General features: G+C 37.4%; 2 protein-coding genes across 2 annotated transcripts in view; both read right to left on the bottom strand.

Annotated features, from left to right (window-relative positions):
* The window catches only part of LOC119658483 (choline O-acetyltransferase), a 185353-nt gene that overhangs the window by 107858 nt on the left and 53064 nt on the right, over positions 1-24431 (bottom strand).
* The window catches only part of LOC119658482 (vesicular acetylcholine transporter), a 69586-nt gene continuing 53082 nt past the window's right edge, over positions 7928-24431 (bottom strand). The window contains exon 2 of the mRNA XM_038065927.1: positions 7928-23544. Coding sequence (XP_037921855.1) covers positions 21336-23171 — 1836 coding nt within the window. The 5' untranslated portion in view covers positions 23172-23544 and the 3' untranslated portion in view covers positions 7928-21335. The remainder of the gene's footprint in view (positions 23545-24431) is intronic.

Raw genomic sequence — 24431 nt, 5'->3', positions numbered from 1 at the left:
AGAATGAGGAGATCATCCATGTAAAGAAAGTATTTGTCGCCGGCAGACCTGCCAATTCGGTAGCCATAAAGCCTGTCCTTCACCAGGTTTAATGTTTTCATATACAGCCGCTTGATCATAATCCTCTGCAAGACCGCGAAAACGTATAAGGCCCTGACGACCGAGGATTACACCTATCCCTCCCTGGCAGTCTTCCAGAAAACAGTCATATGTATATTAAAGGTATCATAATAATGGGCTTTTAAAGTTTCGGTAACCAACTGAACAAATAATAGAGCGCTCATATATCCGAAAATTATCTGGGGAAGGACATAGGAATGTTTTTCGTTTTTTTATATTTTTATGCACATAGAGCAACCCGAGCGATTATTATTACCAGCATAGTTCCTGGCTAAGAATCTGCCCCCTTTAATCTCACGAAACACTTTTACATGTCTTCCAGATCCTTCTCTAATAGAAGAAAAAACTCAAAGAATATCTGAAGCAATTAATCACATCAGCAATTTCGCTGGTATCTCTACACAATCAAGGAAAGAAAAAATGTGTATAAAGGGGAGCGTACACGAAAGATTCCCTAAATTCGATGAACGGGAAGAATTTAAATGCCAATAAATCCGAGCCATTTAATCCCAGCAAGTCATTGTTCTTTGAGGGGTTTATCACGCCAGGGGTTGGGTTTAGTAGGATATATCTATACGCATAGATATAAGTATCTGTAGAAAATTGACTCAACTGAACCGCAACAGTCTGAACACTTTTCATCTCCCTGTAACCTCTGAGCTGTATTTCATTTCGAAACCTCATTACGTTGTAAAACTTTCAAGGAAATCATTTCTACAAGGGGGTGGCTAATGCAGAAAAGCCTTAAAACGTTGGCGGAGACGCCTGTCGAATGTTAATAGACCAGTAATGAGAAAGACAAACTCTAGATTCGTAGATAGACGTGAGTTTCTTGATATGTGGTGCATTTTACCAATAAGAGGTAGGGACGTGACGGAAGTACCAAGGACATTTGACTGGTATTGGCGTGTTTCAGATTTGATCTTTTTATTTAGAATAAGATTTATTGTATTAGTCAAGTTTTAATTGGATTTTTCTTTGATCGATTTGTAGATTAGTTACTGTGTCTTATTGATTGTAACGAAGATTTGCATTTCCTTAAAATATAAACGTATTTGTTCGAATGTGGTCTGCTGGAAACGAATAAGTTTCATCGACAATTATTAATGTCTCTATCTCTTCTCATAATAAACTCAGAAGGCAAGGCCGATACTAAAAACTGTTTAAATAGCTTCATTTGTACTCGTTACCCAATGGGTGCATGTGCTACTTACAGGACCATGAAGTGATAGCACTTGTCGTCCAAAAGATCATTTCCTACTTTTTGAGCTAAGACTGTTATATCAGTTTAGATGGGGAGGTTACTAATAAAACTTAGGACCCACACTATTTTGAATCAATCTTTATTCCAAAATACTATCAATCCTCCCCAGTGCGATTCTTATGAAACTAATTAGAGCACTGGTGAAGGCATGAGCTAGTACCTGAAATATTCATTAACGAAAATTCAATCTTTGTCATTTCAAGTCAAATTAAAAAATCATAAATAATATGGAGTAAGCCTGCTACTCATTTAGAAGAACTCATGTGTCTTAGTTACACACTAGACTTACAGTTATGACACTATAATCTGAGTAACGTGCCAAAATATAACGACGCTTCGAACCCCCTCATCAACCACGGCATCACGTCATCCACCGAAACCCAAAACAGCAGGTGCTGTCACAACCATAGCCAATTCAACATAATCATAGTTTATTGCAAGCGAGGGATTAGAACATTGCAATAACCACCCCTTGCACCAGCAGATAGGAGTATCTTGATAACTCCACAATGTCGTACAAGACTTGTCGAAACACTAAACACTACAATTCATTCTTAGCACCCGTCTGACATCGTCAACATTTTCATCCATGTTGAGGGGTGACTTTATGTTGGTACTAATCCTGTAAATGATTTATTACAAGAAATGAGAAAAATGCGAAAATGGCCCGAATAACAGATGGGATTATAATGGGTCTGGTGATTCGGACGGTATCTTAGGGAATTGCGTCGGGTTTCCTTCCAATTTTGGGTGCTTCGGGGATTTGATGAATTTCTGAAAGTACAAATAACCTAACTTTTATCAGGTGCTGAGAGGATTACAGGTTTTGAAGCTTCTGAGAAAGAGTCTTTATTTTAAATATTTATTTCCAAGGCATCACCTTTACACTTGGTTTTAGATAATATATTTGTTGATCCATTCCTTTTCCTTTCATTATTTTATAATTGAAAAGGAAAAGTTGAGATCTCGTTCTTTCATGGATTTGGAGATTGTTGGGCGGATCTGTCAGAAAAATAATTCTTCAAACAAAATAAACAAATTCGAAGGAAAATTTCCTTTCTTTATTAATTTTTATTTGAAGTTGCAAACAGAGTATTTCGCGAAGTAATCGTCCCCTTCATCAGGGTGTTCTTTTCTGAGCGCCCACACTGATGAAGGGGATAGTTCTTGCTCTTGTTCGGTAGCGTGAACGACTCGTCTAAATCGCAATTTCTTGCCTTTTGGTACCACTCTCTATCGATCGGGAAAGTTGGTTCCCGAAATACAGTAAGAAGAGAGCACTGTGATAAAGGGGTAAAGGGCACACTAAGAAAAAAATAATAAGGAATCCCAGGAGAACGGATTGGGAATCCTATGCAACGCACTTGAGCAACAACATTGCCCACCTTCTAGGGGGCGGTGACATCAGGAGGGAATTGGAACAAGAAACAGTAGTGGAAAACCTCAACATAGTCGTCATTGACGCCAGCTGTCCGGCTAAGACAGTTAAGTTATCAAGGGATGTACTATGGTGGAACAGGAACCTGGCCAGAATGACAACCGGGCAAAACAAATCGCGGACTGGCGGGGGTGCAAAAATGCACTGACTGCGTATAGCAACGCTCTCAGGGAGGCAAAATGGAACAGCTTCAGGGAATTCTGTGAATGGATCGAACAGATCACAGAAGCAACCAGGCTTTACAAGGCTGTAGCGAAAGAGGGGACAATATCCTCTGTGTGTTTGAAGAAGGAAGATGGAACATTTACCGACAATGAGGAGGACAGGGTACACCTGCTTCTCAGAACTCATTTCCCGGGGTCCTACCCCACGGTGGCAGGCGACAACATTCTGCCTGACACCCCAACAACGAATAAAAGGAGAACTGGAAACTAGCAAAAGAGGTAATGCTCAGAAGCTAGGGTAAGGTGAGCAGGGGGAACTTTTAAACCACTGAAATCACCCGGAGTAGATGGCATCTTCCCAGCACTAATCCAGAGAGACCTAGAAATCATCTTAGAGTCTTGAGGGTGGTAAGGGGTAGCATAGCACTGGGCTATATACCAAGAGCATGGAGACGGACAAAAGTGGTCTTTATTCCGAAAGCAGGCAAAAAGCATCCTTTTTACCCTAAGACCAATTTGCCTAACATCGTTCGTACTCAAAACAGTGGAGAAGGTCATGGACAACTATATTAGAACTAACGTTCTAAAGCGTAATCCCCTACATCGCTGTCAATACGCTTACCGGGCAGTACGGTCACCTGAAACTGCTCTGTATCAGCTGGAAGTACCACAGGATGCCATAGAAACAAAAGAAATTGCACTGTGCGCGTTTTTGGATATCGAAGGAGCATTCGACAACACATCGCACACAGAGATACAAGATGTCCTGAGCCGCAAAGGAGTGGGAAACACCCTGGCATTCTGAATGGGCAAAATACTAGAAAGCAGGCAAATAGAAGTATCGACATTGTCATGAACACTACTCAAGGTTGTCTACAGGGCGGGGTACTATCGCCGCGTATCTGGAGTATGGTAGTGGACGAACTCCGAGACGTGCTAGCAAATACTTGAATACAAGTGCTCTAATAACATATATAGGGGCAAATATGAAGATACCCAATGTGATAGAATCCAAACTGGACTAAGTATTGCTAGTGGCTGGTGCAGGAAGGTGGGACTGCGGATCAATACAGCCAAAACCCCCATAGTACCACTCACTAGGAGACGTAAGCTTGATCCCCTGAGAGCCATAAGGTTACGTGATATGGAGGTGAAACGAGAAACAGAGGTCAAATATTTGGGAATTACACTAGACAGAAAATTACTCTGGAAGATACATGTCGGAAACACTTGTCGGAAAGCCACGAGGCCCTCATGACTTGTATGTCCATAGCAGGAAAAAAATGGGATTGCAGTCCGAAGATACTACGTTGGATATATACTGCAATAGTAAGTCCAATGATTACCTATCCAGCGGTAATCTGGGCAGAAAGAACTGAACTCAGCACACAAGTCAAGGAATTACACAAGCTCCAAAGACTGGCTTATGTGGGTATCAGTGGGGCAATGAAGACATGCCCGACGGTATCCCTGGGGGTCCTTCTGGGATTAACCCCTCTCGATCTGCACATACAAATGTAGGCAAGGGGGCAATATTCAGGATGACCGGTAGTATGAATGAGGCGGGGAGCTGCCTAAATCGAAGGAAGATTGATATTTTTTCTAGGCGGTATCCCGAATTACTCATACTGATACATGACAACGAGGTTTCACTTTGATAGGAAGTTTGAAATACCTTGGCGTAACAAGGCAAATTGGGAGAGCGTGGCTGGGATATAGAGCTTAGACCAGTAACTGATTATTTGGTACACTGACGGATCCCTCACGGCAGAGGGAGCGGGTACCGGTGTTATTGATCCAACGAAAATGTACTTTGAGCCAATGGGCGGGTACACTAGCATGTTGCAGGCGGAAATATACGCCACTGACAGATGTGCTTCTTTAATCTTCAAAGAAACTACAGGGGGCAGAACATGACTATGCTCACTATTTTCACCGTTAACTAAGCAGTGATCAAGGCACTTAGGTCCAACCAGGTGAACTCTAAACTGGTATGGCAATGCCTTGAGAGACGGAATAAACTCGACTCGTCCAAGAAGGTCTAGATACTCTGGAGCACTCCAGGGTGCTATTAGTGGATACGAACCCATGTGCATAAAGGATTGATTAAAACTCATCAAAAAGAACCTGCGAATCATAGTGGTAATTCTCACTGGTCACTGTCGACCTCCCCCCCCGCCCTGGATGTAGTAGCATTCCACAATTGGTCTTCTTTGTTATCGAATATCAGCGAACGTCTCAAATCTAAAATTTACCACAATGTCGTCCGTTCTGTCGCTCTCTATGGTTCTGAGTGTTGATCGACTATAAAAGATAATAAACGGCGTCTTGCGGTAATGGAGACGAAGACGTTGCGTTAGATTAGTGGCATGACACGTTTTGATCACATCCGGAATGAGGATGTCTGCGATCCATATGGGGTTGAACCGATCGTGGAAAAACTGCGAGAGAAGCGTCTTCGATGGTATGGTCACGTAATTCGCGCTAACGAGAACTGACTTGCCAAAATTGGTCTGAACATCGAAGTCAATGGAAAACAACCAAAAGGCGGGCCGAAACAACGGTCGCTTGATGCCCTGGATGGGGATTCAGAAACCTCGAGATTGCATCCAGATCAGGCGAAATCGATCACGACGAGCCGACCCCGTTTGTGACGGGACAAAGGCGGAAGAAAAGGAAGAAGTGTTGTAATACTTGGTAAAGTAACGAATATTATATGATAAACTTCAGATTAGCGGCGTTTTACAGCTAGCAAGAATACTCTCATCTTTTATGTATATAGGCGCTTAATTCAACGTATTTCGGGCTTTTCGCTTCAATTTTATTCCAAACTCATATGATATGTTAGCGTATAGTAAGTTTGCACGTAAATGATAACTTTACCTATTGTTAACTTGCTACTAATAGTACGGTTTCGACCAGACTTTCCAATATCACATGTTGCATTATGTTTCATGTTGTTTACATTATCAGGATAAAGTTATTTGATATTTATAGTATAGTCACAAAATACATCAACGTATGTTCCGAGACCTGAATTTTATAAGTAATCTGATTTTCAACAAAATTTTTGGTTGATTAATTTCCGAAAATGGGCTCTATTTCACTTCAAAGTGCGCACGCTTTGAGTTGTAGCACCCTTATTTTTCAATTAATGTAGAAAAATCTTTCATTCAATACCTCAGATGATGTTCTGTGAAGAAAAGTGCATTTCTTTTTCGCATGTAGCTCCTTAACTTACAGAAATGACGCCAATTGTGCATATAAAATTGCTGCGTACAGACAAACAAGAAACTAGGTTTCACACAAAACCTTAAAAATCAAGCTCAAAGACAATTCATTGCAAGAAAGACAAAGAAGAATGTTGAAGAAGGCGCATGATGCAAATAGAAGTGCGTGGGGAATTCAACCGGTATTCGGTCTAAGCCTGCCTTAGTAAGGAGCTCAAGACACTCCGGTTTTGCGCCGGGGTCCACCAATTCGATATCCCTGAAAGCTGTCAGGCATCCCAATCTACGCCATCGCTATATCTCAGGCAGGGTGTGCCTCGTCCTCTTTTTCAACCAAAGACATTGCCCTTATAGGAAGACTTCCCGAGCCGGATCATCCTTATCCATACGGATTAGGTGACCCGCCACCGCAACCTGTTGAATCGGAAGTTATGTAGGCTACGGAATCGTCCATCCTCATGTTGGCAGGCCTCCGAGATAGGAGAAATTTTCAACGATCTCAAGGTTGTAGTCGCCTATCTTTATTGTTTTCGTTTGACCAGTGCGATTCGATGTTTTTCGTTCTTTGGTTTTTGGTGCTGACGCAGCCACCATGTACTTCATCTTGCTTTCATTAATGTGCAGCCTGAGATCTCGCGCCACCTGGATCTGGATGAACGTAGACTGTACCTCTCGGGTCGTTCTTCCCATAATATCAATATCGTTAGCGTAGGCCAGTAGTTGGGCGAACTTGAAGAGGATGGTGCCTCTTGTATTAACATCAGCATCCCGGATCACTTTTTTTCAGGGTCAGGTTAAAGAGCATGATAGGGCATCCCCTCATCTTAAACCGTTGTTGATGTTGAATGGTTTCGAGAGCTATCTAGCCTAGTCAGTCTTATAAATACTATCTACGCTATTGAAAAGAAACTATTTATTTGTAGAGCATTATTTTTAAATATTCTTTTACGTTCCCAAGGTAACAGTAGTTCTTCCCCTGCCCCCAGAATACTTCAAATGTTGCAACAATTGAAATAGGTGAAAATCGTATGTGACATTATCAGGACTACTTATGCTGGATGGGGAAGAATTTTCCAGTCGAACCGGCTGAATTAAGCAACGTGTAGGCGAGCATTTTTCTGATTGAAGACAATTTCGCTTCTTCGAGTAATTGTGGGATAATTAACTCTCTAATTTGGTCCACAAAGGTAATCGCGGCTGGCATTCGTAGAGGAGAGGTTGGAGGTTGGAGTGCAATCTTGTTAGTAATATATACCAGTTTTTACATCCTCGAGCATTCTGGAATCCTCCCAGATTTTGTATAGGGTATTTAAAGCTACAAAATTTTTCGATTAGCACCGGATAGTTATTTGGCACATAGTTTTCTAATATCCTTTTCAAAAAATTTTAAAATTGATTATAGATTTCAAGAGAGGAATTCCATTCTAGCCTAATGTTTAGTTCATTTAGGAAGCACTAGATGGGGATTTGGGAGCCTCGACCTGAACCAAGCCTATGACCGAGAGGAGTGCCGAACATTTAGACAAGCCGCCCGCGATAGCACAAGGGACGAAGGTGAAAAAAGAAAATTCAAACAGACGAGGGGTGGCACTTTAGAGTAATTATGAACTACACCTTTACTAGGAAAATAATCGCACCAATGCACCTTTCATCAAATAAATGCGTTATTGTCTTCTTACCATTTGATTCTCGCGGAATAAAAAACCTTATATTTTGGTTAACAATTACAGTTTTAATAGTCATAGCATCATACATGATTTTTGTCTTTTCTTACTTTTTCATGCTTTTATTTCTTTCCCTTCAACAGTGTAATTATGTTTTTTCTTTAATCTATTTCCATTTTATTATCCTCATCGAATCATACCAATTTCATGAACGTTTTTGAACATTATTTAAAACTATCGATTGAATATTAAATTAAATAGAAAGTTTTGCTTGATTCCCGTTAAAATCATTTTTTTTTGTTCATTTTTATGATAATACCTATTTTTTTAAATAATCATTCGTAACTTTAACTAACATTGAACTCTTTATATTTCTCTGGAATTTTAATCATTATGGATAATACGTTGTTATTTTTTTCATTTAAGAGTTTTTGTTTTATTTTGGTTTACCTCTGTTGTTTCCTTCACTTTTAGGAGTTATATAGAACATTTATCTGTCGCGATGATTATTAATTGATGAAGAATGGATGCACGATGAGAACTGATAATTGAAATAGAAATTGACAGTGATGTTTTTAGAATGAATTGATGACTTTTTTTCTTCTAATGTTATGAAAATGATTCAGTAACAGATGAAAATCGAACAATAGTTATTTTAATCATTTAGTAATAATAATAATACAGATAATGGTTGGAAAGTTAAAACAGTTCATTTAAAATACAGCTAAGTCGTGTGTATACATTTAACAGCTTCACTAGTTTTTAGTCATACTTACTTACATTTAGAAATCTTATAATGTATTACCTACATTTGTTTTCTCCTATTTTGCTAAGTTTTATTTAGCAGTACATTATGCTCAAGTTTTTTCTTATTAAATGTTTAATATTTATGATGCTTTCATCTCTTATTTTATTGTTTCTTATTTCATTTTTACCTTCTTGTGATATATTATAGCCTGCTCCCAATACGTGTTTTAAAAGCTTTTATCCTAAGCTAAGTGGTAATTAAGAGTATAAATTTTCACTAATTTGCTTTGAATAGTTTAAAATATTACCCCTTTATTACACATTGCCGGCATCATTTTCACATGAGTATTAACAATTTATAAATCCTTTCTGTAATGTTGATGATTTGATGTTTCATTTTTATGAACTGGTGCTGCGTTTCTTATTGTTTAAATGTTTCTTATTAGCAGTTATCAATTGTTTTACCTAAATTTTCTGTTGCCCTACTGCTTTTTGAAACAGCGCAACACAAAAAATTTTTGGTTTTCTTTGGTTTTATTTTATAGCAGAGATTATATTGTATAATATATGGGATGCTTCTTGTTAGGAGTAACTATTTATAACGGAAAATTGATATTTATAATAAAGTTCAATAAATTTTCTAAATGGAATATAATTTTACTAAAACCAATGGTAATTATTTATATATTTACATTTTAATCCTGTACAATTTCGGAAAAATACTAAAGGCAAAGAATGCAAAATATAATCAAAAGAAAAAGAAGCAAAATTCCTCTAATTTAGTGACCTCTATTTTTCCTCCCAAGTACGCATTTCGGTAGCTATACGCGTTCATCGCTTCATCATCACAACTACCGAAATGCGCACCTGAGAGAAAAAATTGAATTCAATAACTTAATGGAAGAACTTTGTTTTTTTTTCTCGTTTTAAACACAGTGAGTGCAAATAAGCCGTGTCTAATGAATTATAACCAAAAAAATTATAATACTTCACATTTTTAAATAAAAATGTTATTGCCGCGTAAGCTTTTATTCTCAGATATTACTTCGTTTATTTAAAATTATAAATATGACGTAAAATAAACTGGATCAAATTTTAAATTTAAAGTCAATGTACTTTTTCGAAATATAATATTTACTGAAAAACTACTTTTCTAGTAACCCGTAAAGTTTATATACAATAATTTTTAGTTTATTTATATCATTCCAAATAGTTACTCCATATTTGTAGCTTTGCCAATTTTCTATTTAACTATCTTATATACTGAAATGATGTGATTTATACTAGACTAAGTTTCTATATACAATTAAAAATCATAAGCAATCGAAATCCTAAAACCTCAAAATTTTTCATGGTAATGGGTACAATGCTATCGATTTGATATCTTTGGTTATTGCTTGTTTTTCGATTCAAATATACAGTGACTTTTTCTAAAAATTATTCTTGAAAATCATTGGAAATAATATCTATTTGGGAGTATATATTTATATTCATGAAAAATCATGTTTTATTTATTTTAATATATTTATTTAAAAAAACTTTGTCCGCTTAGTTCCTTAATTCAGTTAATTTTCTTACAATATTTTGCATAATACGAGGATATACATATATTCGATATACTATGTTGATATTTATATTTTTATTTCTATGTATGTATATAATTGAATTGTTGATAGTTGTTAAATTTATTTCTTTATATATAACATATTTACCACATTTAACAACTATACAACATTTTTCCTTTTTTGTAAAATGTAATTGATATCTTTTGATGGGAGATTTCATTTTTTGCATATGAGTTTTAATTGCTGATATTAATGTATTTATATATTTTTCTTTTTCATCTCGCAATATGTTTGATGTAGCATATGATTTTGAGGATAGTTAGAACAGAAATGTTTGAATAAAAAAGAAGATCTATGTCGTTATTATAATTTTATGAGGAGCCATTTCAACCAGATAAAATATGAAGGGTCCTAAAAAACTAATATTGTTAAAAAAGGGATTACTTAAATATTTTTTGCGGGATGAAACATGGACAGAGTTCTGTTAAAAGTATGTAAATTTACACTTCAATATTTGTACAATATCAATATATGTCAAAGTAGCCACTTTACACCGATATGTTTGTTTGTTTCAGTAAAAATTGACGAGTTATTTAATTGATATCCAAACGACAGAACTGTGTTTAATATGAGGCTTTATGCAAGTGCATTCTACTTATGTATTTAAACTACAATGTATGTATAGCTTTAGACCATGTATATAAAAGCAAAATTTGTAAATAATTTTGTACATTCTTCAATGTCCGAATATAATACGAAATTGATGAGTATTGAAAGTAAAGTAGTTGCATGATATATGAACAACTGCAGCTAATATAGTTCGGATTATATATGATATCTATAGAACTTTGTACATATGTATATATGTATATGTATATATATAAATGATCTTATAATTAGAATAGTTTTAATATCACTTTGGTAATTACAGGCGAATCATTTGATTCTGATATGTATCGTTACCTTGGTTGTGTCTTACGTTAAAAATGGTTTTTGGTTTCCAAAAGTATTAAATCATGGAATATGGATACTGTTTCGGAGAATTTTGAGTGAAATTCAGTTAGGGACTCAAATTAGTGGGCGGTTACTTATAATTTAAAATGAATGTATAAAAATTAATATAGTCCCGAAAACTTATACAGTTCCGAAACTACAGTAAATGTGTTATAATAGTTTCATCAAGATTTTTTTGGTTACAACAAAATATCAGTTTTTAAATTAGTTGGTTGGTTCCTTTATGTACAACTTTGACACCACTTTCTTGTTTTGGCAATCAATACATGTGTATGTATACGAGGTGGAAGAGAGGCGAAGCCCTTGAGCGCTCAGACCATAGTTGTCCACCCTACTCGAGCTCCACCCTGAAATAAAATCCAGGTTGCGGAAACCCTTTCAACTGACGGAAGGAGAGAATCGTAAGCAGTTGAGTCCTCATCCTCTCGGTCTTCGACTATAGGGTCAACTAACATTTGATATAAACCGTTTTGGGCTCCTGCATCCCTGTCATATATGATCGACGGTGAAGAATGATTCATTACATCTGAGTCAACAGCATTCACAAAAACGGACCGGAATTACTCCAACACCCAACCCTTGGCACGATTCTAATGAAAATTTAGGAGAAGGGTCAAAAAGCCGATCGTCAACTTCCTGTCTAGAGTATTGATTGAAATGGCATTATGGCATTAATACCTAGGTAATAAATTTCGAAGTGCATCAAGCTATTTCAACGGGAAGCTCTAGTCGAGGAGCAATCAAAGAAAATCCTCAAGGCGATGAGACAAAGCAAAAATTCAGGGTTTAGATTTACGACTAACAGTGGTCCCACCTTGAAAGTTCACAACTTTTCATCCTCGAGAAGGTGCCAAGTTGTGTCCAAAAGATTTTTGCTGGAGGTTCTTGGAGGATTGGATATGAAGCATATGCATAAAAAACAATCTGCATGTATACCGAACAACTCCTGAGAGCAAATTTAACCAACTTCAAACTCTATCCACCCCGAAGCATCATAACATCCCAGATCGAAGAACACTATCAGCGCATTCATATAGACTACAGGAGATAAATCATTTGACATTATCTCCTGATCATCGTGGATACATACTCGCAACGTAAATCAGATAGAGTGCATTAACACCATGTATAGCGTAAAGTTCCACAATAACACTGCTGCAAGAAGGTTTCAAAAGGTACTGATACCCAAACGTCACAGTATCTGACATTGCCACAATTTGTATGTCCGCATATTCCACAAAATCATCGTTTCTGGTCGTTGGCTTAGCAGAGCGCAACTTTTAGACTCTTGATCAAACTATACATCTACATATATTAATTTAAAAGAAATCCCAAAAAACCTCTTGACTCACACCATTGAAAAAATTGAAAATTTCCACTAGGACAATACTTGCATTGTCGTATCAAAATTCGACTTGTTATTGCAACACTTTTGAAGTTTCAGGCATCTCTGACACCTAAGCAAAATGCGGGACAGTTAAATGTGGAAAACTGTGCCTAGACCAGCCTCTATTCCAACAGCAAAAACCTGTGGAAAATTTGCCAATTACGTTGCATGTTTGAATTTTATAACAGCCTTAAGTTCAAGCGCCACATTGAACAGCAAAGCAAGTAGCAACACGTGTTCCAGAACATCTGTTAAGGTAATCGATAGCTGATAGATACAAGTGACAGCACCGACAGGCGCCTTCAAAGTGCACCATTTTGAAACTACACACTACTAAGAATGTGACGCTATGGGAAGGACAAGGAGAGCAGAATTTAGTCGCCTCAGATCGTCAGACCCAACTCGTAGTATCTACAAAGGGTAGCACCCTCCCACAAGGGTCAGATCCTCTCTGACATACCGCAGGTTGTGAGGAATTATCATTTGGAGCCAACGGCTGTCAAATAATGTCAGTAGATTCCACCTTTCACAATCGCAAGGGGACGTAGATTGTATCCGATGAGGAACTATCATGCAGCTAGGACCGGGAACCCTAAGGAAGCTACCCGCTCAGCTGTCGGCCATGCTCATGCCTCAGCCATCCACATGCCTCTGGTATCGCTGGTGTTTTTGCTTGGAATACACAGGCGAATCCTGAAAAACCATACGACTGGGCTACATTGTGGGTATCCCAGAATGTCAGTGCTTCGACTGCAGAGACCATCTTCGACTTGTCAGTAGAGAATACTTAAAGTAAAAATGGTTCGAGATGCGCACCTCGAAAGTCATGCCTCTAGGCTGAGTCGTGAAAAGAGCAAACTATCAGTAATAATCGTTAAGCTGGGAGGAAAGGGAGGAGCAAAACTACAGCAAAAAACTAAAGCTCATAATCAGTTCTCCCTTAATATTCCGACCAAAATGCATCGAAGATCAGTTGCAAATTTAAAAGGGATTTCATAATCGGATTGTCAAGAAAAGCTCGATTGGCATTAATGTGGATATATAAAAACCACTTTTACCAACACCCACTCTACATTCAAGAAAGAGTAATTTTTTTGATTGCGTGCATTTCTAGGAGATGACAGATTTTATATCGAGTGGGGATAGGGACAACGACCGCTTCAACCGCGATTAAATCAGCTACAGAAAAGGGGTTGGTCCGAGTTTTTCAGGTATATGTTGGACTACGTGCACTTAGTATAGATTAGTAATTTCGTCATAAGATGGGAGACAGGATTGATATGTGTCCTCCCTTTTCTTATTTCCATAGGCATTGGTGTCTGGTCTATTAAGTAGTTTCAGTCTCTGATAAATTTCTCTAATAATCTCGAGGCTGACAAAGAACTGGTTTTTGTGTAGGTTGATCATTGCGGACAGTAACTTTATGACGCATTGCTATACAAATAAAGAAGGCAACATTGTGAACTTGCGTTTCGAAATTTAGTCATTTCACTTTATATTTGAGAACAATGAACAATCTTACGATCACAATTCAAAAAAAAAAAACTGTCTACCGGTAAAATTATGGAAACAATTGGAAGCGAAAGAGACTATTATTATTCACCTTGACGCTCGCTTTGACCGTAATAAATGGGTAATACAAAAATGGCAAATGGATAATTATTCTCAGGAAAAATATCTTGTCAAAATGTCCCCCGTCAAATCGTTACCCTCTCTTGACTGTTTTTAGAGTCAAGTAGAGGACATTATTTTAGACTAATTAAACACTTAAATCCCATATCACGCCAAATTAAAATGAATTTCAATATTAAAATTAATGTCTAATAGAATAACTCACATGAAACCGGCTCCATATTCCTCAACTTGCCTTTTGCAAACACAAATAAAATATATTCAAAATCACAACAAAAAAATCATTTTATGTATATAATATTTACATCGTTGACCAACCTAAATATTACTCCAACTACACCCGAATTTTGTGCAAACTTTAATTGATATGTATGCGATATTGATGTAGTTTTACATAATATGATTAGTCAACGACTTGTCCTAATCTTATTAATTTATATTATTCAATATTTATATACCTATATATTTATGTTTATGTATAATAGTTTGAGTAAAACTTTGTTCTTTATACAGATATAATACGACTCTATCTGCTTCTGATATACATGTATACCTAAATTATGTATACTTAATTACATAGCCCTAAATACTTATATTTCTTGTACAGCTTTCGCTATTTTTGATAAATTTAAATAACCATTTTTTCTGTACATTTCAAATGGCATCGGATATTTGAAAAATCAAACTAATATTTTTACAATTTCTTATCAACAAAAACTAGTTTTTACTTTTATTTTAATAATTTTAGGCTGCATTTGATATTTATGTAAACATAAAATTTCAAAGCTTTCTTCACAATAATCAATGAAATATAAAAATACCCACAAAGTTTTCTTCATTTACCAGAAGTTGTCCACTATTTTAAAATATTTCCGTTACTTTTAAAACTTCCTCTATGCATTTTTGAATGCTCAAAATAGCATATATGTATATATAGCTATAATATAAGATAAAATGTTAAACTCGGATGTATGGTTCTATTTATATATACGTAGTTTGTTTATCAGTGTCAAATATGGACAACTAGTTGTTTGTTTCTTGGGTTGTTTTTATTTAAGTTAATCGAAAGAGATTATAAGGAAGGGGAACAATTTAAGGACAGATAGGATAGTTGATGTGAAATATATGTTTGATATTTAATTTCACGTAAGTTGATATTTAATATGAAAACTTTTGCTCTTGTTGTTTAATTTTTACGTAAACTAAAATATATTTGTTCAGTGAACAATGAATACACATTAAATGAATTCTATCACAGATAGAAATAGTTTCCTTCTTTACTTTTTATTTAATAGCAGCGATAAATATTTACTTTATTTAAATTATAATCTCTTAGATCTGCAATGTCATCAATGAAAAACTTTTAATTTGAACTGATAGGGTATCTATGCAAAAGAGAGAATATTTGTAGATGTTAACATGCTTTTCGACTCAAGACAAATAGTACTTTTTGAATCAAAGCGTAACTTAAATTATTATTATTGCATAATTATTGCTATAAAATTAAGAGAAATATCAATAAACGTGAATATAAGGTTTAGATTCAAAAATTGAAGTTGCTGACAGAAACAAAAAGTATTGTCTTATATAGATGGATAAGTAGTTGAGTTTTTGTTCTCGAAACCTTCATTCTTCGATGTGTTATATTTTGGCCGAAATTGAATAACACTAAATCTATAATGAAGATAACAAAATGGATGCAGAACAGGTCAAAATATAGCTCCAATCTATTTCTTTTCTTATTAGATATTGGTTGCCATTTTATGGTATGCCATTAAAGGTTTCTGCAATGTGAATTAAAGCACAAAATAGTCCGTCGTTGATGTTTACCCAACTTGGGATCTCTTGCTTTCTCTGACTTGGTTTGTTAATGCCAATTAAAGTACAATACACTTGAATATTTGCTCAATCTGGTTTGAGGGGCATCATCGGCAAGCCGTTCACTCTCCATTATGACCTGTGAACATGGGTCACCTACCATCGCCATTACACACTGGGTTTAATTTTCAGTTTTAATCTGCATCGTGAATGTTAAAAATTTCAGAAGATTGTTTTTTACTTTATTATAGTGTTGGTGTTTTTTGTCCTACAAGGAGCCAGCCCATCCCAATTGTTTTAAATTAATAAATCTTTTGTACTGTGTCTCTTCTCGAGACTTTTCTCTTTGCAGCATTTTCTTTGCTTCATCGTTATAATTTTACCCCCATAGCCAAATATAGAATTGATTGCCTCTTGTCTATTGTTCCGAGTACTGACCGTTAATCGAAGGTAATGAGTACCGCCCCGCGGTAAGAAGTTCATTATCAAAGCCAGGGCTATGATCGAAAAAGTTACGAACGTGATCCAAACGAATGGACCACGCACACAAAACGCAAATTTCGTTAACGTTATTTAAATACTTTAATTTTCCACTATAAAATCTCAAGTCTAGATTAATTCTTATTTTATTGTTATTATCTCTTACTTTTTTGACCGCCGTGGGGGTAAATGTAAGCCGCTTTTGTAGCGGCACCTATTATGTCCTACTTAATCCGTTTACCATTGAATTTTCCCATTAAAGCGCCTTCTTTTTTGTAGCCTTTTCCAGAACCTTGCAGTGTGAATTCCGTCTTAAATTGATTCTCTTGGGTCATCACATGAGTTCCATTAGCTTTTCGCGCTTAGTTCCAAAACTATAGCCGATATCGCTGGAAATCTCATTCAAGCTAGTTCACGACAGGGACTTGAAAGCTTGAAAGGAGCCGGAAAATGTTTTGTCACCAAGTTCGAAAACTGAAATTCACAGCCACCTTTCTTTTGGGTCAATCATTATAGCAAAACTTGCAGGGATGCAGCAATCATATTTCAACTAACAACGCGGTAGTATCCATTCAGACTATGACGAATTTTCCTGTCAACCTTTTCAAAGAGGCTTAGAATTACCTTTGGTGAAATTTCGACATATTTCAGTCATTACGGCCGATAGCAAGATGCGAGAAAATCACTGGATAAAAAAGAACCCCGCTCCCTGTATTCAAGAATAACAACCGTTTGAGAATATCAAAGAAGAGTTCATGGATGAACTCGTGTGTGAATGTATCACGCTTCTCAGCGAGCGACGTTGGAACAGTAAGGATTATTCAAAAGTTCAGTCTTACTAATTGTAGGATGAGAATGCCGATGATCACACTGCAAACTAATATAAAGCCTGTAGACTGTTCTTATTGGAACTAGATACAGCAAACTTTAGGGCACAAAACTACTATATATGAACCAAACCAAAATGGATTTCCTTACTATCCACGGTTGTAACTTCACAACTCCCGCGAGTTTTTACCATACTCGACTACCAATTTTGCTTTTTGAGTCGGAGACGCCATTGCTCGTCCTAGACAAAACTGAGAAGCAGATCCTCAGGATCTCTCGGCCACAAGCTAGTGACGTGCACAGGTAGGTATGTGGATACATGAGGATTTTCAAGCGTCAAAAATTGTCTAAGACGAAACGCTTATTTCCTAAATGAATTAAATCTTTACCGATCCTCAGAATGTTCAAATTTTCATCCTCAAGTATTATCAGCCTCGACGGTTGGTCAAATTACCCCTAGCACAGCCGAATTCTAATACAATACCTACAGCAAAGTTACTCGTAAAGATATATCGTGAAAACGTCGCTTTCGTTACATTGCCTTTGCGATCTAGGGGGGTATTTGGTGGCGTGCTACTCAAGCTGACCTAGTATGCTAAGCGTCATTATCTAAAGAGCAGAGCTAGGAAAGTGACACGTTAATGAAGGCTGCTTTGCGCCTCTTTCGGTGTTTACTAAGGAAACGCCCTTTCATTACTCCTTTTTTGCTCCTGCTATGGACACTATTACGCGGGATATTATACAATCATCCCCTCGCACACTACTTTCGCAGATGATGCTTTCGTAGCGTATCACAACAAAGGTGATCCCGCTTAACTGCACTAAAAGTAGAATGATCGACTGGTACCACACGGCCTGGGAATGAATCTGAATAAAAAAGAGTTTTTTTTTTCAATCTGCCCCGATTAAATAGCTATTGTCACTGTCAGTGGCAGTGACCTGAACTGAGCAATTTAACTATCTCGAATAAATGCTCTCAGACAATGCATAACTAGATCATAAAATTGCTTCAAATGTTAGAAGAAACTGGACGAAGTAGTACTCCACTACTTGCGTCCTTTACTACCAACGAACGCCTGCAACCAACTGCAACATCATTCTCCTTCTAGTTTTTTATAGTTTCGAGTGCTGGGTGTACAACAAAGACAATGACCATTGCCTCTCGGTGATGAAGGCGAAGAATGGCAAACGAACGTCTTCGATATTACGATATTACCCACTAATGATAATTCGCCACGAAGATTGGTCTGCACATCAAAGTGGAAGGGGATTGATAAATTGATTCCTCCCTGATTGATCTTACGAGGGGAAAAAAGGTGACCAGACGCTATGAGCTGGAGAAAGCTCAAAGAAAAAGAAGGAGAAGAAGAAAGAGGGAAAATAGTTGGAAGCCGTACCAAATCTGACAATGGAGTCAGAAGCTAGCAAGAACTAAATTCCCGTGATTTTGAAACCTAGAGCTGTGCATATGACTGCCATAATACAAATTGGGCGCTCTTTTTTTGAAAATCAGTTTTCAAAATATCAAAATCTACGGCTGATGGCTTCACCCTTGCTCCAGGAGTAGCGCAAATAAAATTGGTTTCTTTTTGCACATCTACTTGCAAGAACAACATGAGTGCAAATTAAATCTAGAGCAGAATCTACCTGAAAAGGCAGGCAATTCGCACAAACCAAATTGCCTTCTCCATAACTAGAAAATCAATTGTAACCTGCTGCTCCTGCAGAACAATCTTCCACACGCGTATGAAGTCTTTTGATGGTAGCCAAGAATAATGCTGGAAAATTGCTTTAAAAAATCCAAAGACTGCTTTGTCTTCCAATGACAGGAGCTATAAAGTCTTTTCAACTTTTGCCACAAAAACCTTTTTCAACTTTTTGAATAAAAAACAAAAAACAACCCACAGGTGGCTACCAATTACAGTCAAACTGCTCCCACGACAAAGGTGAAATAGCGCCTGATGAGTTCCCTCTATCACGGGCGAAATCGTCAGTCGTTATCTATTAAACTCATCTACATTAGGTCTTCAGGTAAAATAAGAGGTAGCCGAAGGATAAATTCAGCTGCAGCGGTAAACCGATTCTAACCACGTGTTTATAAGGACACCTCAATAATCAGGTCGAAGTGCTGGCACTCATTCAAAACTATCGTCAGGCAACACAATGAAGGCAATTTTTGCATACGGAATTAAATGAAAGAACTTTAAAATTAAGGGTGGATTCAAGTCAGCTGAAGGTACTGGCGTTGAGGTAGGTAGTTGAAATAATTCCTAGGCCATTCGGCGCCGATTTAGAGAACCGTATTTCTAACCATCAGACAGTGACCAAAGCTATGACTTCCTATCTTCTAAAGTCAGATTGGCCTGGGATTAACTACAAATTCTAATTCCACTGTCGATACGAAACGAGGGGATCTTCATGTGAATATTGGGTACATCTGGGTTAATGAAAATTAAGAAACTGACCCTAACTGATCCACGAAGCAAAGACGAGCTCGAAAGGCACTCTTCTCTACAAGACCACCCAACTATTGGTCTACGTTGATAATATTGACATAATGTCAGGAACACCCTGAAATCTATAATCTGCCTTTAACCAGACCAAGTAGACGGTGATGATGAAGGCAAGAAGGACTGTATTATGGCAGCGTCAGTACCAAAAACGAAAGCAAAAGGAACAACATCTACTAGCACTGAATAATAGAAATCAATGAAGATAGGATGCTACAAATTTGAAAGCGCTCAAAACTTCTCCTTTCTGGTGTTGAAAATCATAGCCAGTAATAGTTACGATGGTTCTGGGCAGCTACAATATTTCAGCTTTCAAAAACTGTTTCCCTTTAAACGTCTAACCAGAGGATCAAGTTCCTATTGTATATTACAGAGATCTCTCAGGTTCTTAGCTAATGAGGATCCTCCAAAGAATTTTTGGTCCATATAAGAAGATGGACAATACGAAGCAGAAATCTATGAGCTCGGTGTGGTGGCTCACCCCACTAGACTGTTGTGGGTGTGGCATGTAATGAAGTTGATGCAGCCCGAAAATTTACAGAAGCAATGCCTGCGGTAGAAAGAGAAGACGTTGGAGACCCTGCCTTAGATTCAGCGTTAGCATAAGCCAGGCAACGCCAAAATGGAATGTTGTAGTTCCTTGTTGGAAATGCTTAGATCGGAAATCGGCGTGACTGGCAGGTTGATAGACTTGACAATAAAGATATTTGTTTACTCCTACCGCGCTGTTCAAAAAAAGGGATAGGAAAATAAAATTGTAAATTGAATATGAAGACTTAAATTAAATGTTTATACTTTTTTCTCTCCCAACTGTTTTTGATTTTAGCTAAATGCATTATCTAATTCGTTTCATTTCAATGTTTCCGTAAATCACACTTGACAATGCAGATATAATTTAGAAATTACCTTATTCATGCCCTATCAGTTCAAATCTTAAGTAATCTATTGAGTCCATGCACTTATAAATTGTTCGGCTTTTTATCTAGTTTGGTTTGCTTAATAAATTGTTTGAAAACTCGAGTGGAACAAAAAAATTGCTTTTCACAGAATATGTCGTATTTCACTTCAAATCAAACTCATAGTCCTTAAAATATTTTGAATTTCCATTATAAATATTGTGGGCGCCTTTTCTCTGCTCCCTACTTTTATCTATTTTTCTAGCATGAAATGAGTTTTGTTTAGAGTTCTGAGAGTATTTTACACCCAGAGCCAGATTACATCCGAAATTGCCATACGAATTACAGCTTTTTTACCTTTCCAGCGATCAAAAAGATTCACATCTCAATAATTCCACCTTTGCCTGCCTCTTTCTCGTTTTGATTTTTGTAATATTCTCCGGCTCTGAATTTGATTTGAGTCAAAACCCCTTTCCTTAAAACGAATCTATCTACTTACCATCCGAAATAAAATCGTTAGCCTATCAAAAAACACAACGCATACATAGAACACCATGATTTGAATATACGAAAGAGCCTTAAAATCCTTGCCGGAAGGGATTTGAAACGCGACCACCCCCAGCAGATGGATCCTGCTGTTGTGCGGGAGGCTGTGGATGGCGTTGCTGTATCTGTTGTTGCGGCTGTTGATCGCCACCCTGTCGGAAGGGGTTTGCCACGGGCTGTTGTGGCAGTTGTCGTGGTTGTTGGGGTTGTTGTTGTTGCTGTTGCTGCTGCTGTTGATACATTCCTCCCTGCTCTTGGTAGCCTGGCTGATATTGTTGCTGGTACTGACCTTGTTGTTGGTATCCCATATTTTGTCCTTGTTGAACATATCCATTTTGTTCTTGGTCCAGGTTTGTTTCTTGCATTCCACTGCCATCCTCTTGATACCTTCCGTACTCCAAATGATTCTTATAATCTCCATCGATTGGTTGTTGGTCGTGCATCGTGTAAGTTTGGTATTCCTTATTCGGTGGATCAGACATTAAAATGTTTGCCTCGTTTTCGAATGGCTTGAAGTCATATATGTGTTTCAGTTTAGTTAGTACGGGTACGTATAGAAGGTTTGAAAATGCTATTCCTATGTTCAGTGCTGTGAAGCCGATTGCTTCAACAACTCCTCCGGCTATAATAGGGCCTACCGCGTAAGCCAGTGAATATGATATGTCTGCGATAGCGTAAATACTTCCATACACGGAAACGTATCGAACATCAACTAAGTATCCTAGTGTCGGCAGCAAAGCTGTATCTATCAAAGCTATTCCGAAACAGATTCCGCATATCGGAATCATCAGAACTTTATATGAACTAGAGAAGGGTATGATGAAGCAGCAAAGTCCTTCTAGCGCCAAACCACCAGCAGCCATCAGCCACTGATGATGAGGATACTGCTTTGCCATTTTTACAGTAATTATGACTCCGAATACGTGCGGGAAGAAAGCTGGGAGCCATATCATCCCGATTTTCCAATTGTCATGTGTCATAGTGTCTTCCATCCATAGAGAAATCGTTGGTTCCAAAAACGCTAATGCTACATTCGACATCATTAGAGCTCCAGCACACACAGCAATATAAGGATCCATCAACAACTTCCAAATCGGAACTGTTTCATGCTGCTGGACAGTTTTACTCTGGAGTAGCTGTTCTTTTATCGGTTTCATTACCAACAGCAGCATGATTCCATCCAGCAAGCAGATCAGCGCCAATATCAGAAACGGAACTTCCTTGCCAGCAAATTGATACAAAGCTCCACCGAAAGGAGGTGCGACTAAACAACCGAAACTTATAAAGGCGAGCGCAATACCCAAAGCTTTGGACCGTTCATTTTCTTCGGTAAAACGATCAGCAATCATAGCCAATCCTGATGTATCCGCGAAAGCTGATCCGGCTCCTTGAAGTGATCGTGCAAAAAACAGCACACCATAACTTCGTCCACACGCAAACACGGCAGTTGAGAAGAACATGATCGTCAAACCGATCATCATCGGTATATCGTAGCCAATTTTATCGATCAATGCCCCTGAGAAAGGATTAACCATCAGCTGAACAATGGCTTTCGAAGCAAACAGAATCCCCGTTGCTGAGTCCTGGCCATGATGAGACACTGTCTTTATCGTTGGTCGAACTGTTGTATTTCCCACTAAAACTGGTGCTCCTGTTACTACCTCCTCTTCGCCCCATGCGCCGACATAGCGTAGATAGTCCGGAATGATAGGCACTATGACCATATACAACATATTATCTAAAAGTAATGCTATCGATACAATGACCAGGACTAATTTTCTTTGTGCCTGCGGCTCCTGGATCTTCTCCCAGACTATCTCCTTCACCTCGTTGAATTCGAGATTTATCACGGGTATTTTGAAAGACATTTTGTCGGCTTTTTTTTTACTAAACGTTGGAAACGATTCAGTCAGTGAGTTTGATTTGTGGACCCTCACTTGTTGGTGTGAGGACTCAACTTATCGGTTAAAATGTCAATGGTTAGTAATTAGTCCTTGATTCTGCTGGTCCCGTGCATTTTGTTCGCCGGCTTTCTGGCTCGATGATCATTTCTTTGGTCTTGATTTTGTAGATTTATTTTTGGTTTTGTTATTCACTTAAAACATTTCTTTGTGTATGTGTATGTGCTATCAATCTAAGGCATCATTGTTGATATGTTTCGATGTGGTGTGGTGCAGAATGACAGTCCAAATTCCAAAATACTGATGGCAGCATGCACATCCGTTGTTTTACGAAGACAACCTTTAACAACACAGAAACAAGATTTCAATTAGTTTTTCATTCGAGTCTTTATTTGGTTTGTTTTTATTTAAATCTTCGAATCAAAATTTAAAACACTTCTCACGTACTAAAAATATATATCTTCGGAACGTTTTTCAGGGAGCATATATAGATTCGCCACCGTTAACCCTGTTTTGAAAATCCGCACCTCTACTCAAAAACTGAACCAAAAAACTCTTTATGATTGAAATGTTGTTTCTGTGATGAGAAAGGAGCTTTCTATAATTAAATACTTAAATCCATCACTATATCTATTTTAGAGCACATCTTATCCGCCCATCAGATTTATTTTTATCTTTAAAAACTTTCTAAGGAAAAAATTACTTTCTAAAAACATACATTTCAATCATAAGTGTTTTAACTTATCTTATTTCCTACCGTTTGCACCATGTATGTGTTTTTACCTCGTGTTAAGATACATTTATATTTCAGCTTCTACAAGAGGAAAACTAATAAAAGGACCATGCTTAGGAGCGAATGCGCTTAATTCAACTGGCAGCATATTCTGAAAAAAAATTTGCAAATCAAAGGAAGATGAAAATACCAATATCTACCCAGGACATCGTTGAAAGGACATCTATCAAGGCCACTATCACACCCACTTTACACCAATTTCCCATGTAGATTTACGCCAGGAAATCCATTATCCCCTCCCCTGAAAACTATAATTCATTTTCAAAGAAACGAAAGAGGAAGAGGCAAAAACCAAAGTAATTACACTGCCTTACCTTTGAATAAGCCATTAAGCACTGTGTATACATTATCAGAATGGCAGATGTATCTCGTTAAAAATTTATAGTATGGCATACACTAAAAGGTCGGGCGTGCATAATGCGAGACCTGCTTGT

This window comes from Hermetia illucens, chromosome 5, assembly GCF_905115235.1.
Source record: "Hermetia illucens chromosome 5, iHerIll2.2.curated.20191125, whole genome shotgun sequence".
Lineage (NCBI taxonomy): Eukaryota > Metazoa > Arthropoda > Insecta > Diptera > Stratiomyidae > Hermetia > Hermetia illucens.
The sequence above is the reverse complement of the archived record's forward strand: the minus strand, read 5'-3'. Positions and strand labels throughout refer to the sequence as shown.